At 37.2% G+C, this 16,480-nt stretch overlaps 1 protein-coding gene across 6 annotated transcripts in view; it reads left to right on the top strand.

The window, feature by feature from the left end:
• Window positions 1-16,480, top strand: part of CABIN1 (calcineurin binding protein 1) — a 107,698-nt gene that overhangs the window by 5,541 nt on the left and 85,677 nt on the right. For 4 of the 6 annotated variants that reach the window (XM_069030508.1, XM_069030513.1, XM_069030511.1 and 1 more), the window contains exons 9-21: window positions 438-587; window positions 1,466-1,758; window positions 2,307-2,475; window positions 2,911-3,047; window positions 3,431-3,648; window positions 5,068-5,146; window positions 5,388-5,575; window positions 6,832-6,981; window positions 7,370-7,564; window positions 8,606-8,842; window positions 10,720-10,873; window positions 11,111-11,226; window positions 14,929-15,090. In XM_069030508.1, coding sequence (XP_068886609.1) covers window positions 438-587; window positions 1,466-1,758; window positions 2,307-2,475; window positions 2,911-3,047; window positions 3,431-3,648; window positions 5,068-5,146; window positions 5,388-5,575; window positions 6,832-6,981; window positions 7,370-7,564; window positions 8,606-8,842; window positions 10,720-10,873; window positions 11,111-11,226; window positions 14,929-15,090 — 2,248 coding nt within the window. The remainder of the gene's footprint in view (window positions 1-437; window positions 588-1,465; window positions 1,759-2,306; window positions 2,476-2,910; window positions 3,048-3,430; window positions 3,649-5,067; window positions 5,147-5,387; window positions 5,576-6,831; window positions 6,982-7,369; window positions 7,565-8,605; window positions 8,843-10,719; window positions 10,874-11,110; window positions 11,227-14,928; window positions 15,091-16,480) is intronic. The other 2 variants (XM_069030510.1, XM_069030512.1) reach the window with 1 other exon arrangement.

Raw genomic sequence — 16,480 nt, forward strand, 5'->3', positions numbered from 1 at the left:
TGCCTTTGTTTTACTTATTAACTCCTGATCCCTGCAGCATTCACTTTAGTTTTCCTAATTAAAACAAACCAATAACAAGCAAAACCAAACCAACTCTCAACCCCCCAAAAAAACTTCATCAAAAACTCCACACGTTACTGCTTTTCTTTCTGTATTGACTTCATAGTATGAGTGCACAGGAGGAAAGTGGGAAAAGAAAATAGAGGCCCATAAAATTTACAGGGTCTAGGTTAACTGATCATTCAGAACAGAGGTTTCTGATGGTTGACACTTCTATATGTATGCCATAAAGTTGGTAACAATGTTATGTGAATGCTTCTTTTAACACTGTTTTGTTATGTTATGTGAAGATATTAAATTAATCCCCTCCAGGCTTTAATAAGAAAACAACCAGCAAGCAAAACTTTAACTTGTCTCCATTTTTTATTACTTCTTAGTGACATGTCTATCCATAATGTGAATGTGAGTGCAGCTGAAACAGGAAAAATCATAAATGAAGCACTGGAGCTACGTAAGAAAAGACAAGCTTTGCTGGTGCGTGACAGAGAACCAGACCTCAGACTGGTGCAGCCAATTCCCTTTTTCACGTATGTCTTTATATTTTCTCTTTTCAAAAAGATCTTCTGAAGCACATATTCTGGCAACTATGTTGTGCTTCAGATTTCTTCAAATCTTCAAAACACTTCTTTGTTTCCTTGTGAAAACAAACCATCCCCCCTGCCCCCCCCCTGTTTTTCTTATTAGGTTATAGTTTGGTTTGGTGTGCTTATGATTTTAGCATAAACCCCATAGCTATTTTAGTTTTCAACTTTTGATTTTAAACCAGTGATGTAAAAACAAATATGGTATCTGAGAATGATTTGGCAACTATTCCAACTGTATTATTCGGTTTTTCACATATGACTAGTTTGTACATGAATTTCAAAGCAAGTTTAGCTTTTAAAAAATTGTTTTTACTATTGGGATAATGAAAACTTAGAAAAAAACTTGCAGTTTTTATTTGCTGGAATATATAAGGATACTAGTAAGTTCTTATATATGTCTTTATTAAGGCATAAAGGATTGGGATCTGGTTTTTGTATTGCACATATTTTTCTGGAATATTAATGGACTCTGCATGTATTTCCTGTTGCAGAGAAGTTGTTTCTACTTGTGAATAGGGATGTGTTCTTATGCTGTTGTTGATTGAATGCAGAACCTGAAAATTGTTTCTTTGACACTACTTTTTTAGCTTTTGGTATAATTTCGTCAGCAATTACTGCATGGACCTCGGATTTTTTAGAGACATTTTTTGAGTGATGGGACAGGTTTTTGACACTCAAATGTGTATCGCTGTCCCACTGAGAAGTTGCTCTTGCTATGTAAGCTGTTGGAGAAAAACAATGTGTAATGCTGTTAGGTTTGTAAACATAATATATAAAATAACGTGATGAGAATTGTGATGCCGCTGTGTTTCCACTTGCAGGTGGAAGTGTTTAGGAGAAGCTTTACTTGCCATGTATCAGCACCTCACAACATGTGATCCTCCTCGACCCAGCCTGGGAAAGAGAATTGATCTCTCAGAATACAGAGACCCAGTTCAACATTTGATGCTTTCTCCCACCTCCACTCCTGTCAGTGTTATTCAACCAACTCCTGTCAGCACTAATCCAGTGGTGACAATGCCAGATCCTGTATTGCCTTATACTCCAACGACACCCAGCTTTCCAAGTCACAGTCAGAGTTCATTGGAACCAGGAGCTACTGTAGGTGAGCAAGGTACTTCAATCTAAGATTCAAGATATCTTTCCTACTTATCTTATGTAAAAAACACTTCAGAATTCTTTGGGACATGCTGTCTTTCAACTGCATGTTGGTGGAGTCAGAACCTTTTCAGCATATGTATAATATCTGATAGGAAAAGTGAAGGAGTATCTGACCTTTTCTGGTTTTGTGCTGTTGCCTCACATTTCAGTTTTTCAGTCTTTAGGATGAAAAGAATTGTGACTCCATTCCAGCAGTGATGCATATCAAACTTAATGTTGAGAAGGACCTTGAGCTCCTTAGAATGAATGAGCTGTTTTACAAAAAGATGACTGGGTTATTTTTCTGCTCTTGTGTCACTTTAAGAACCTGAGAAGACCAAGCTGTCAGCTATATTTATTTGAAATCTGTACAAGATTTTTTTTTGGCACTGTCTTCAGAAGGAAACCAATGAATCTCAAGTGTTTCTGTATAATTAATTTTTTAAAAATAAAAAAGATTACTCACTTTTTATTTGTTAATTTAACCTGTCAGGTTTTGGGGGTTTTTTATTATGCTTTTAGGTGATATATCTGCAGGTGATAAATCTAAGAAAGGAGTGAAGCGAAGGAGAATTACAGAAGATAGTGGTGAAACAGCCAAAAGGAGATCTGCTAGAGTTCGGAACACCAAGTGTAAGAAAGAGGAGAAGGTTGACTTTCAAGAGCTGTTGGTGAAGTTCCTTCCTTCCAGGTACTGTACAGCAACAACTTTCATTATGAGATAATCATAGAGAGGAAGCTGTTTGGGATTTTTTTTGATTGATATCCCCCCAACCTTAAAACTACCAGTCCCATGTTATTTTTTGAAGCAGATGTGGTGCATTATCTTCTGATAAATTTAATAAAATTGCTTTTAGTAAAAATTGCTGAATAAAAATTGAAAAATAAAAAAGCTTTTACTACTGTTAAAGTGAATTAGCGGACAATGCAGTGTCAAAATGGATAAGATAAACAAAGTAATCTTGATTTGGACAAAAGGAACTGGATGCAAATTTCTGAATTTGTTTCGGTAATATATTTTCACTGTTAAAATTTACACAATGTTTCATATTTAGGTTTCACCTGGTAATGAAAGAAAGCATGAGGACTTTTTTGATATTGTCGTTTTTGCCCCCCTTTCACACAGATTAAGGAAACTGGATCCTGAGGAGGAGGAGGACCCTTTCAATAACTATGAGGTGCAATCAGAGATCAAAGAGGAGAATTTCCAGCATGTTGGACCACACAGAATGTCATTTGATTCTACAACATTTATGGAATCTGGTAAGGATTTCATTATAACCCCTGTTCCTTCTCTGTTGTTTTTGCCATATTGTATGCTTTATTTTCTGTATTTTCCTGTCATGCCTAGGAGATACAGAAGTGTATGCTATTTTAAAAAGTATAATTTTATGGTATAGAAGTATCTCATTTGGTACTGAGTGTAATTTTTTAAGTCTTAGGGGATTGCTTAATGTGTGCAAGAACCCTATTGTGGAATTTTCCATTTAAACAGATTGGAATACAGTAACTGAATTCTGCATATGTGCAGCACAGAAGAACTGCTGTGAGATAAGTGCATAAAACACTGTTGAAATGTAATTGTTCCAAGTTATGATCTGCCTCAGCCTTACACATGTAGGGCTTTGTGTTTATCTGCTTTCTAGAAAAACAGGATGTTCATGAATTCCTGCTGGATAACCTGAACAATGGTGGGATCTTAGAGCTGATGATGAGATATCTAAAAGTCATCAGCCAAAAGTTCCTGGTGAAGTGGCCTCCTGGCTTGTGTGAGGTGGTCCTCAGTATCTATAACAGCTGGAGAAAGCACAGCAGTAGCCTTCCCAATCCCCTCCTGAGGGACTCAAGTAATCAACATATCAAGGTAATGCAGCACTTTTCCTTATTCCCGTATTTGCTGTTGTCTTGGTGTCAGTGTGCCAGACGTACCCAAGTGAAATCCAGCAGACACAGGTTTGGCTTAGCTCTGTCTGGAACTGCTTGTCCCAGCTGTAGTAACTGTCCTAAACTTTGGTGCACTGCAGCTCCTAGAGCTGTTCCTGAGCTGAACAGACCTGGGTGATGCTACATGCAGCTATAACCTGTATATAGTGTGTGTATGCACACGTGCATAGAGATGAAATAAATAGACATAGATGTATTTTACCCCTTCATTCTGTTGTTGCTCTGTCTTTTTTTTCCTCCCTCCCTTTTCTTCTGATATGACACCCTTTTGTTTTGTCATCAGGTCAGCACAGAGGCTGCTCTGTTCTCACTGGCTGATTGAGAGTCAGCATTGCTGCTTTAAATAGAGTAAATACAGTGTAGTTTTAAGATAACCTGAAATGTACAGTAAAAAACCCCAAACAACAAAACAAACCAAAACCATCTCCTCAGCATCACCATTTTATTACCTTCATAAATCCATAATTACTTGAAAGCAAATAGAAAAAATAGTAAGTTCTTTATGTTAATGTTAAACTAGCTTAATGATAGAAGATGATATTTTTTGAATTATAAAACCACTTCTGATACTTCTTGTCTACTGAGCCAGCCTATGTTATCTTTTCAATGTTGGCAGTCTGAATTCATTCGGAAAGTTATTTGCTTTTGGTATAACTTCAGTTTGAAATATTTTTTCAGACCAAGTGTTTTTACTTCTTTGCAAGTGAAATATTAATTATGAAAATTGCTGTGTTCCATTGATGTCATTTACAAAACAAACCAAAGTGTCTCTGTGTAGCAGATGTTAAATTTTTACACATCCTGTGACTTATTTATGTTCATTTTTCATGTATACATGCCCTTTTTTAAGCAAATGTAAATTATATTTATAAATGTATTCCCTTGGTTCTCATTATTGGTGCATAACTGCTTACTTGTTTGTACATTTTTTTCTTATTTTTCAAATATCAGTGCTACTGCTATATTCTGGAATTGTGCTTTTAGCATGATTTGGCAATTTAATATAGTTTCATTTCAGCCAGATACAAAAATAAGGATGACAATTTTTTCTAATGTCGGGCAATGCTGTTCTGACCTTTCATGAGCTGAGATTTTTCTTTTTTAATACTGCTAAGTGTTGTTTGGTTTTGTACCTGTTGATTTGTAAATGGTATTATACACCTTGTAAGCAGAAGTAGTAGTTATAGCTTGGGAATGGGAATCCCAAGAGGAGCAGATGAAGGCTTTCTTTGAAGTAAATTGCAAATTCAGTGATTTTTTTTTTTTTTAAACTTTATTCTTCTTTTAATGTATTTCTTTCTGTGAATACTCTTTTGATACCTCCTTACTTTTTCTGAAGGATATGATGTTGATGAGCCTTTCTTGCATGGAACTGCAATTAGATCAGTGGCTACTGACAAAAGGGAAGAGTTCTGCAGGTGAGAACTTGATGTCACTTTCTTCAGACTCTAAAAACACTGAGGATACATGAAGAAATGTTTTCCACTGATTAATTTGATTTTGGAGCTATTTTTTCTTAGTCTCTTCCAGATCTCTGTTTTATTGGTCTACCAATTGTTTGCCTTTAAGTAGATCAGTACCTTTGAAATTCCAGTATGTGGGACTCTTTCCATAGGATGCTAGTAACTTCATGATAAAATGTAATTAATTGAATTGCAGTTTCTCCACGAAATTGTCCTGCTGCCTCTGTGAATGGAAAGTTTGGTCCTGACTTCCCAGGAACTCATTTTTTGGGAGACCTCTTGCAGCTGTCGTTTGCATCTTCACAACGAGATTTGTTTGAAGAGGGCTGGATGGAGTTTGTCACTCGAGTATACTGGCTGAAAGCTCGCTTTCTAGCACTGCAGGTTTGTTTTACTTTTGGTTTAACAAACACAACTTTTCCCAAATTAAAGTCAATATTGTTCAGATGCAGGATCCGGGAATCTCGGGTCTTTTAAGCATGTGGATAAAATCAGCTTAAAACATAGTGATTTCATTTTACTTTTAAATATAATTAACTTTCCCTAAGGGTCGAGGTGGAAATGAAGTAGGAGGTCTCACATCCTGAGCAAATACTCAGATATGTTTAATATATAAGTCCTTGTTTAAGTTAACTTAAAAGCTTAAAAAAGTTATTTGTACTAAAGTTACTTGGAATAGTATTGTATAGCTGCAGAGCATAGATTTTTGGGGGCCTGGGCTCATGGACACTATCAAAGTGTCAGGCAGTCCAAAATGCAGATTTTAACTGAAGCAGACTGTTTTGTTACTCTTCCCTCTGCTTTTTCAAGGTGGCATGATTCTGCTTTTGAAGACTTTTAATTTAATATGCAGATTCTGAAGCAAAGGGTTTTAAACCTATCACTAAGGGAATAATTTGAAAGAAATGTTATTTGATCCCAGTCTTTTTTTTCCCCTCTAAGTGTTGCTTCCACAGAACATCAAAGAGGATTTCTTTATGCATTAATTACGTTTAAATCAGTTGTCAACTAGTTATGTGAGTCAGTTTCATAAGTGTGAACTAGCTTGTTCCTTCCCTTTCTTTTTTCTTCTTTTTCTGCATCTAAGGATTCCTTTCTAATAAAGTTATTTAGGAGAAATGAGAGTTCCTGTACAACTAGTGGCATTTTTTCCCTTGTGATACGCACAGTTGTATTTTGCCTGTGCAGCTTGCATTCCTTCCTGATCTCTCAACTTCAGTAACTACTTTGCACAGAGCAAGTAGAATTCATTCACTTTGCAGAATATAAGAATGTTTCTTGAGTCAATGTTTTTATTTGCACAAATGGAAGAGTTATTTCTGCTGGTTTACTCTTCTGCCTTTTTAAATGAAAGAGGTTTTAGCGCTCCAGACCAATCTTACAAATTTATGCAGGCTGAATTCTATTTTTCTGATTTGCTTTATCTGTTACTGAAGTAATTGGCAAGGTATTTTAAAATATTTTTGCTTTAATTTGAGCTTTTCACTTGAATTTATTTTTATTTTGTGAGGACATGCAGTAATCACACTGGCAGTGCCTGCATTAAATTGAAACATTTTCTACAAGCTTTGGAGACCCTTTTTGCAGTGAGAACCATAGGAATTTTTGGTTGATTGTTTTCCTCTGTACTGTTTCTATAGGGAGACATGGAACAGGCACTTGAAAACTATGATATCTGCACTGAAATGCTGCAGAACTCCACTACCACACAAGCTAAAGCTGGCAATGAGTGTAGCATCGTAATACGGTTGCCTAATCTACATGTTGATTCTGTGGTCTCTTTAGAGGAGGTAAGATTTAATTTGCAGGTGTATGTTCCCTGTTCCATCCCTCACATTCCATCTCTCCCAGTTTCAAATGTCATCTATGAATTAGTTCTTTTGTGGTGGAAGTTTGCTGTATCTCAAGAGTGAAAGTTCTGTAATTTGAAGATTATCTCAAGACTACGTTCTCTTTTTCAAAAATTACGGTTTTGGTATCTGTTGGTCCTGTACATCTTTAGATTACTTTTATGCAAAACAAAAATATTAAAGGAGCTGCATGTACAGCAGTAGATTATTGAATCAGTATTTTTCTTTTCTTTTCTTAAACATTAAGAACTAAACTGCTGGGAGAAGTGTCAGTAGTCAAATATATGTGAAAACAAAAGTTAGATGATATCATCTGTGATGTTTGCAGATTGAAAAGAACCTAAAATCTCTGGAGAGATGCCAGTCTTTGGAAGAGATCCAGCGACTGTATGAGGCAGGGGATTATAATGCAGTGGTGCATCTGCTTCGTCCAACTTTGTGCTTTAATGGTTACGGCAGAGCAAAACATCTGGAGTTTGTAACATCCATACCAGAGAGACCAGCACAGCTGCTTCTCCTGCAGGTTTGGTTTGTTCCTTAAAAAGTCTCTTTTACTAGGGAATTAAGACTTATTCTTGAAAACAGGATTGGAAGGATTTCTAGAGTGGATGTTATTAGTTAATGTGCCTTATTTACAAAGCAAAACATGGAACCAAATCTGTAAATGCCCTCAAGAGCACATCTTTATCAACATCATTAGCAATGTGCCAGCTTTTGCTGACTGAGAGTGTGGCTAAAGATACAAGATGTTGAGGCCTCCATTAAATGAACAGAAACTTGAATCATTTCCTGAGTTATTTTATGGATGGATTCATACTGCTGTTGACTATGTGGTGACTTAGAACCATTCTGAAGCTTGGTTATCTAGCATATGAATGATTTTTATGCTGTAAAGTCACTCTCCTGCATGAATGAGAAACTGTTGATACATGCAGTGTAATTGCTGTAGAGTTAGTCCATTTGACATTGTAAAAATAAGTGTATAAATGAGCTCAGCTGTGGGAACAATTTGAGTATATTAGGTTATTTGGGGGAAAAAAGTTTGCACAAAAAGAGACTGATGGTCTTTTAACTGGACTGAACCAAGTCCTACAGCTTCCATGCCATCTCGTGACCCAGCCTCTTCAGAGTAGAAAGAAGCAGGAGAATGTTGCTCTAATGCTGGCCTTAGAGTTGCTATTTTGTTATTTATGAAGTAATAAAATGGTAGCACAAGATCATAAAGATCCAAACCCTGTTTCTTGTAAGGGCTCTATTCAGCTGTAGATCATTAGAATTACAGACCTACAGCCATCCTTTTCCTATTTTCTTTCCTTGCATCTCTTATTAAAGCAGAGAGATGTGATGATTTTTTTGTATTTAGATCCTACTTGTATATTTGTCATCCAGGATCCATGCATCTCCTATTGTCCTTTTAATGTTGTATTTAAAGGTGTTCTGTTATGTTTCATTGAAGTAATCACATTAACTGAATATAGTGTTTTGCTTTTCCCTGCTGTGCATTCATGTTTAAAATAAACTCTTCATTGTTATAATAGATCTTTTTCATATTTACATTCCCTAGGACTCCCTGCTCAAACTGAAAGACTACAAGCAATGCTTTGAATGCTCAGATGTTGCCTTGAATGAAGCAATTCAGCAGATGATTAATATGACAGCAGCCTCTGCTAAAGAAGAGTGGGTTGCTACGGTAACACAGCTGCTCATAGGAATAGATACTTCATTATCATCAGTTAACAGCATCTTGAAAGACTCTTCTGTAACACCAAGCCTCGTTCGATTAACAAACAACCTGATCCAGGTAATCCCTGCGCTGGCCCCAGGAAAGATGGGTTGTGTGCTGCAGACCTTCAGGCAGGATACAGTTGCTGTCTGAATTCCCACCCACTCTCAGTGATGGTCTTGGTTACATTTCTGTTACATTTTTGGGAAGATGAGCTTTATCATATTGTGTGAGCATTGTCATAGCCTTCAGTATGACAGACTGCACTGAGCACACATCTATGCTAGAATCAGTACCAGCAGGTACCTTTAGACACCAAGCTGCCTAAAACCATCAAAGGGTGGTGGTAAGATAACCCAACACGGGGGTTTTAGGCTATTTGAAATGGTGATAATGTGAAGATTGATTGAGCTGCCTGGGTGTAGCTTGTAAGTTAGGACTCTGGTCTTTCTGTATGTGCTTTGGGCTGGAGGGCAAGATCCTGTAAGCCTTACAGACATGGTAGAATTGCTTGCAAGTGCTGACCAAAGTAAGGGTTCTTCTAGTAAAAACAGAGAGGGTGATCTGAACAGGGCAGGAGAAAAGTGAAATGCGAACTGCTTCTGGAATTATGGATGCAGCTAATTTAAGCCTTTTACAAAAGGTACTTTGAAACCTTAAAACTGAATCAGCATTTTCAGTCCAGGTAACAAATGACAGATTTACAAATGGCAGTTCTATTAAGAAGAGGTTCTAGTTAATGTTGAAATTCAATGTGCTTGCAATTCTCAAATCTCTATTTACTTCAGTAAAAGCCAAGGACCTTCACTACTTACAAAATCATACTCTCATTGTGTAAAGTTGTATGTGTTACGGAATGTAATGGAATTCTGGAGAACAGAGTATTCAGGCACATCATTTATATAGCATCTGTTAATGATTCTAGTTGGTCTTTAATAGTTGTGGTAAGACCTGATCTAGAATTCATGAATTTTTTAAACTTACTCTTCATCTGGGTTGTAGAGAAATTTCTTGTACAATAATGAGGCTGTGTATTTGCTTACTATGAATTGTTTGTATATCATATTTACAGAGAAACATCTTGATGGAAAATGAGGGTGCAAGAGGAATGTCAGAGTAGGGGAAATAATCTACTACATTTATCCTACTGATTGATCTACTTCTAGCATTTTTATAGCCACTTGTGAGAAGCTGAGACTCAACTTTAGATTATTTCCTTGGGGTAAAATGTGTTGCCAACTTTGGGTTATTTGGAAAGGATTCACACCTGACCTCTTGTGCCGGTTTGGACAAATTTGGAGGAAAATATCCTCTGATAGAAGGCAGGTTACAGCCAGCCCTCCCCCACCAGGTTCAGGGGAAAAAAAAATTTTCCTCGGAGGAAAGTGAAAAAGATAAAAACTATTTATTTAACAAACACACAGGAAAAGGATAATAACGCTAAATAATAAAACCTCTCGCTGTGGAGAGAAACCTGGGAAGATTTCGGAGTCCTTCTGTAGATGTGGTCTCTCTCCTCCTCCTTGAAGCTGGGTCAGTGTGGGCCCACCTCCAGGGCCTTGGTGGAAAATTCTCCCACTGTGTTCTGATGTTGAAACAGTCCAGAAGAGAAGAAGGGAAAAACCGAAGTCCCAGGAAGACAAAGTTCAACTCTCCGTCTCCCTCCGGAGAAAAGGAGCTGAAAGCTGGCTGGAAAGCAAGAAGGTTGCTTCCTCTGCTCTTGCTGCTGCAGCAGGATGCAGAGGAGTGTGTGCCTGTGTCCTTGAACAACGGCTTTGAAAAGTTCACTTGGTTTTTTTTCCTCTCCCCCCTCTCAGGCTCAGTTTAAAGGCACAGAAAGACACAGAATTAATTTCTGGGCATAGAGCAGCAATAGGGGATACATATCATAAAGTCACCCCAAGACACCTTTGTTTTGCATCACTTTGTCTGTATAATGTCTGTTTCTTTATTAGATCATAGACTGCAGCATGGCTGTCCAGGAAGAACCAAAAGAACCATATGTCTCCTCGGTGCTTCCATGGATTATCCTGCACAGGATCATCCAGCATGAGGAAGATGCTTTTCGATCCCTTTGCTGCCAGCAGCAGCAGAACCAGGGAGAAGAAGGTAGATTATTTCTTCACTTTTACATATTGGACCTGAGCCCTTTACCTTCTAGCTCAGGAATATAAGTAATAAAATACTTGTTTGTTGTCTTACCTTGCTGGCTGAAGGGAGTAGAGGGCTATGCAAGCATTACTTTCTACCAGAGAGGAAGCTTATTGCCAGTTGAAGCATTTACTTGGATTTAACTCAATTCTGTGCTACTTTATTTACCAGTATTTACCAATTTCTTTCCTCCAGTGAGTCCTGACACCCCTATGTTGCCTTCTTCACTTATGCTGCTGAACACAGCTCATGAGTATTTGGGAAGAAGATCCTGGTGTTGCAATTCAGATGGTGCTCTGCTCAAGTTCTATGTAAGTATTGGCATCGTGGAATAAGCGAGATTGACTCAGATTGATCTCTGAAAGTCATTTGGCCAAGCCACATTTCAAAGCAGGAAACAAAGTGCAAAATTAGATTGTTTACTGCCTGTCTTCATGTTAAATATACACTTTTAAATCCACTTTCCATCGTCTCCCAGACAAAGATATGAAAGTTTCAGTCAGTTTAATCTGAATAGCAAAGGCTTGTTATTCCAGACCCTTTCCCATTGGTCTGCTTCTGTCACACTTCCCGTTGTTTTCTGGACTTACCTCACTGAGAAGAATAACTGTTTTCTTCTGTTTTTCCTCCTTTGTTTTGCTTCTTGCACTAGTATTTTATTTTGTTCATGGGATTTGAAAGGGAAGTAGGAATAACCAAGCAGTCTGGTAGTACTGTACATCATTCAGAAGCTAAAAAAAAACCTGTAGTGATACATCTTTAAAATTGCTGCTAAAATAACACAGTGGGATTCCATATTCATCTTGTCTCAGTGATTCTAAATAAGTTGCTCACTTCACAGAACTGAATTTTTCAAGTGTTAGGTAGGGTTTGCACATTTTCAGTGTACGTAAATACTATTTATCGTGTAAAAAGAACATATTTCAACTTTCAGCCAAGAAAATTCAGTTTTGAATAGCTTGGTTGTTTGTTTCTTCCAAATCACAGGAGTAAAGATTTGCAGGCCATCATCTGTCCTCAGTTACACAACTGGAATGCTACTGATTGCTCCCACATCCTGTGGTGTTACATGGATTTGATCTGAAGCTGTGATGTATTTAATTGTTCTGCAGTTGATAAATTTCTCTTGTTTGATTATACCTACCTTGATTTTATACCACAGTGTGAAAAAAATAGCAATTCTATTGTTTTCATGTTATTAACTATTATTTAAAATGTAGATTTCATCTGTTGAACAATGATGAGAATGAAGAATTACTTCAGCCCTCCATTTCCCTGTGCCAAGGCTGTTCTTTGCTCTGTTGTTCAGATGGGTGTGTTACATCAAATATGCTCCAGAAATGGGTGTCTGGGCAGTAATGCTGTACCGTTATTAGATGAAAGGACTTACCCATTCATTGTTGACCTTTTAGAGATTATTCCTTGAAGTCTCATTGTTACACCAGAGAAGTAATTTCCCGTGGTTGAAGTAGAATATTTCTATGTGTTTGCTCATTTTATCTTGGCTTAGAAACCCAAGTGCAGTCAGTGTTTCCGTGAGCAGAGCACTGACAGCCTGGGACAGCCTGGCTGTGGCAAATCCCAGATAATGCGGTGCCGTGGCATCCACTGGGCTGTGCTCTACAGGGACATTTCAGTGGCACTTTACAGATTCAGCTTGACTTCATTGAGGTTTATTACCTTCAGCCAAGAGAAAATCATTATTAGTTCTGCATAGAGCTACTCAGGAATCTCTTAATTTCCCTTCTCAGCACTCCCTGGAGCTTATTAGCCACAGCTCAGTGCCAGACCCCATCTACCTCTGCATTTGAGCAGCAGCATGTCCAGGACAGTAATTTAGACAGCTGGGAAGCATGGCACAGAGAGCCTGAGGGGTTCTGCAGGAGTCTGCTCACCCTTGTAGGGCTGGAGTGAATGAGCAGTGTTTGAACTGAGGCTGATTCAGGGTAGAACTATCAGATTATCTCTGTGTCCTGCTCTCCTCAGCCTCCCTGGTATTAGGAGCATAGTGCTGATACACCTGAGTTGCCCCTGCAGGGAGTCCAGAGGGCTTATTAGCTCAGGCCCTGTGCTTCATGAAAATAGATAGGCTGTTTCCAGGCTCGAGCTTGCCCACGGATGTCGTGGTCCTAAATGATAAGTCTAAATTGTGTCTGTACAATGTGCCTGTATCCACAGCCTGGGGAGTCACAGAGTATGGTCTGTGAACCTGCACAAAGTACAGACAACTGAGAGCTGGGAATGTATCTGCAGTGAGATCTTTGCAAATATCATCACGTTCTTTGAACAAAATGTTCCATTTTCACTTACAGAATTGCCTGCTTCTTAAACTAAAATGTAATATAGTATTATTAAACACAAGAATTTAGTTTTCAGAGACAAGAGGGTATTCACCTTCTGTAGGTGAACTGTCTTCTCAAGGACCGTATATTGCTTGTGGATGAATGTGCTGTGCAAGAGAAGATGTTAATATTAATTAAGTCCTTTAGCAGTAGTCTGAATTATTAGGAACAATTCTGGATTTCTTCCAAGAACTTAAAAGTTGAATAAGAATACAGGATATTGTTTTGAACACTGTTCAAGTGAGAATTCTCTTACTGCTGTTAGATGTGCTTTTGTTTGTAGCAGTAGGAATATCATGCTTTTGTTACAATATCCTCTGATGCTCGCTGTTTTTCTTCAGCTTATTTAGCTACACTTTCTGTAAATTTCAAATGTTCACAAATTCATACAGGGAAAGTGGTGGCAATAAGATGTCTGCTGGGACAGTATGAATGAGTCTGCTGTGACTCAAAATGTCATTGAAATGCTTTCTAAGAATTGTCTTTGCTTTTATTTTTCAGGGGCTTGCCTCTTAATAAATGGTACCTTGATCTTAGCACAGATACTTTAATCAGAAGAGAATCAGCATGTTATGTTTAATCACAGCTCTTACAAATTGGCTTCTTACATGTAGAATGGCAGATTTTTGCCATGTAATGCAGTGTTTGTATTGTCAGGAAAGCCCATCATGATGAGAAGTTTCTTTCAGGATCGTGCATAAATATTTGAGTTTGCAATCCTAGATGTTGAAAAATTATAAATTGTCACAATAAACATTTCTGGTCTTCTTAATTGAAATTTTGTAGTGGAACACATTGAAATTGAATTTTAAACCTCAGTGGTTGTGTGGGGTTTTTTTTGGTTTTGAAATAAATATCCAAAATCCCCCTCCACAGATTATTCTTGGTGAAGATGTTTTTATTGACCTTGAAATGTCTTCTTGGAATGTGTTCCTTTTTGGTTTGTTTTTTACGGAAGCTTAGTGAGAATTTTCAGAGTTACCTTTCTTCTTTTGGTGTTCAGCTGCAGTTTTTATAATGAATGTCTTAAAAGTATCAGCATCTTCCAAAATACACTACTGATGGGTACTTTCTCTTGTAGTGTTGAAGGTAAAGATAGCAACTTGCTACAGTGTTTAGTCATTTGGGATCAATCCAGCCACTTCCTTGGTGTGTAGCCATCTGTGTAATACTCTTCATACTGTGCAACTCTTTAGTCCTTTTAGCCAGATTTTCATTAACTCTCTCTTCTTTTCTTTCCTCTCCATCCTGCTTTTTCCATGCAGAGGAAATTGCGGTTTGTAAATTAGGGCAGAAATTCTTCTGTATGTTTTCCTTATTCACAGTGTTGATGAATTGTAGTGTTGATATTCACAGAACCAACCTGATGTGTAGGGGAGAACTTTGAATGATTTTAAGTCTGAAACATGAAGCTGATATCTAACCTCATTGATTAAAGATAAGAGTTTGTGATTTAACATAGGAAGAAAAATAAAAGCACTTCAATGCCGCTGCAGTACCATTGAAATGACTTGGGTGAGACTAGTTTACAGAAATACAGGTGTAATATTTGGTTGTTATTGGGGAAAAATACAGGTAGTCCCTTCTAGTTGTTTTCATCATCTGCCTTCAGACAGCTGGGTAGCTTACTGTGATCTTCAGGTGACCTTTCCTTTGATGCTTGGCTTGTAGGTTCAGGTACTACAAAAAGAACTTGCAGCATCCACTTCTGAAGATACTCATCCATACAAAGAAGAGCTGGAAACAGCCTTGGAACAGTGTTTTTATTGTTTATATGGTTTCCCTAGCAAAAAAAGCAAAGCAAGGTACCTAGAGGAACATTCAGTACAGCAGGTTAGTTATATTATCCAATGTTGTTGGAATATCCTGTAGTGATAAAAGATGCACACTTGTTTTGTTCTAATGCATTTTGATATATTTTGGAGAAAGATAACTTTTATTTCCTTGTAAATTTTATGTATTTTACACATTGTAGTGAATAAACTAAACATTTTCATATTTTTTAAAATTATAAATATAACAAGTCAGATATTTTAAATTAAATGTTAATGTAGTCTTATCCACAGTAGTCTGCCATCTTGAAAATATTGAGAAAATGATTTTATTAAGCTATCACTTTCCTGTTTTCAGCTGAGAAGAAGTCCAAGGTTGGGAAAAATTTAGAGAGGAAAAGTCAGCTTGAGAGAAGAAAACTTTAGCAGCCAGCCTTGCAGTTTTATCAAAGTGAAAAATGTCACTGTTAAAAATTTGCAAGTACATTATATTATCACTTATTTTGACATCTCTGATAGTAAATACCTGGTAGCTGTTTATAAGAAAAGTGAAATTCAGTTGGGTTTGGGAGAAGGGCAACTACAGAGTGCCTCCGGAAGAGGGTTGTAATATTAAGGGAGGGAGAGAAAAATACAAGTCAGCAATACAAAGCCCTGCCTGGGACTTGTGACTAGCAAATGGTTAAAACTCTTGTTTGAAGGCAGATAAAGAAATTACCAATACCACCTCGTACCCATTTTTCTGTAGTTTTGATATTCTAAAACTTAAATTCATAAACAAATGAATGGATTTTGTTCAAAAACCTCAGACTATTTTGCGCTTAACCAAATTCAAATGATCATAGAATTATCAATCAAAATCATTTTCATACAAGCAGAATGATTGTCTAGCTCTGTTGAACAAACCATTTTAAATACACAAATACTCTTACATTACTATTCATTGAATATTTGGGAATTTTGTATGTTATACGTGTGTCTTAGAGAGTGAAGATAATGAGAGAAAGAGTATAAGGAAGAAAAAGAGAAGTATAAGGAGATTACCCTCTGCAGCTTCCCTGTTTTTCAGTGCAGAGCAAAATTTACTGTAAGGGTAAGGTAAACAATAAAAGGAGAAAAACTTAGTCTAGCTGAAGAGAACTGTGAATTATTTTTGGGTATTTTTACTGCTTACAAGAAAGAAAAGTGAAGAGAAAATGAGGAGTAAATTCTGAAAGTAACTTCCTGTAGAGAGAGAAGATTTTTGAGTCTCAGAATTTTGTCTGATTCCCATTACATTAACACTTCTTACTTGACTCTGAAATGGAAGCTGCAGAGTTCTTCTCCATATCTTACCCATGATCTCAGTGTCACTCAGAATGTTTACAATTGATTCTTGCTTATAGACAACTTTTCTGAGCAACTCTTCTAAGCAAGTAGACATACACTAACATACACTAAGTTACAGCAAT

Source organism: Aphelocoma coerulescens, chromosome 15 (assembly GCF_041296385.1).
Source record: "Aphelocoma coerulescens isolate FSJ_1873_10779 chromosome 15, UR_Acoe_1.0, whole genome shotgun sequence".
NCBI classification, from domain to species: domain Eukaryota; kingdom Metazoa; phylum Chordata; class Aves; order Passeriformes; family Corvidae; genus Aphelocoma; species Aphelocoma coerulescens.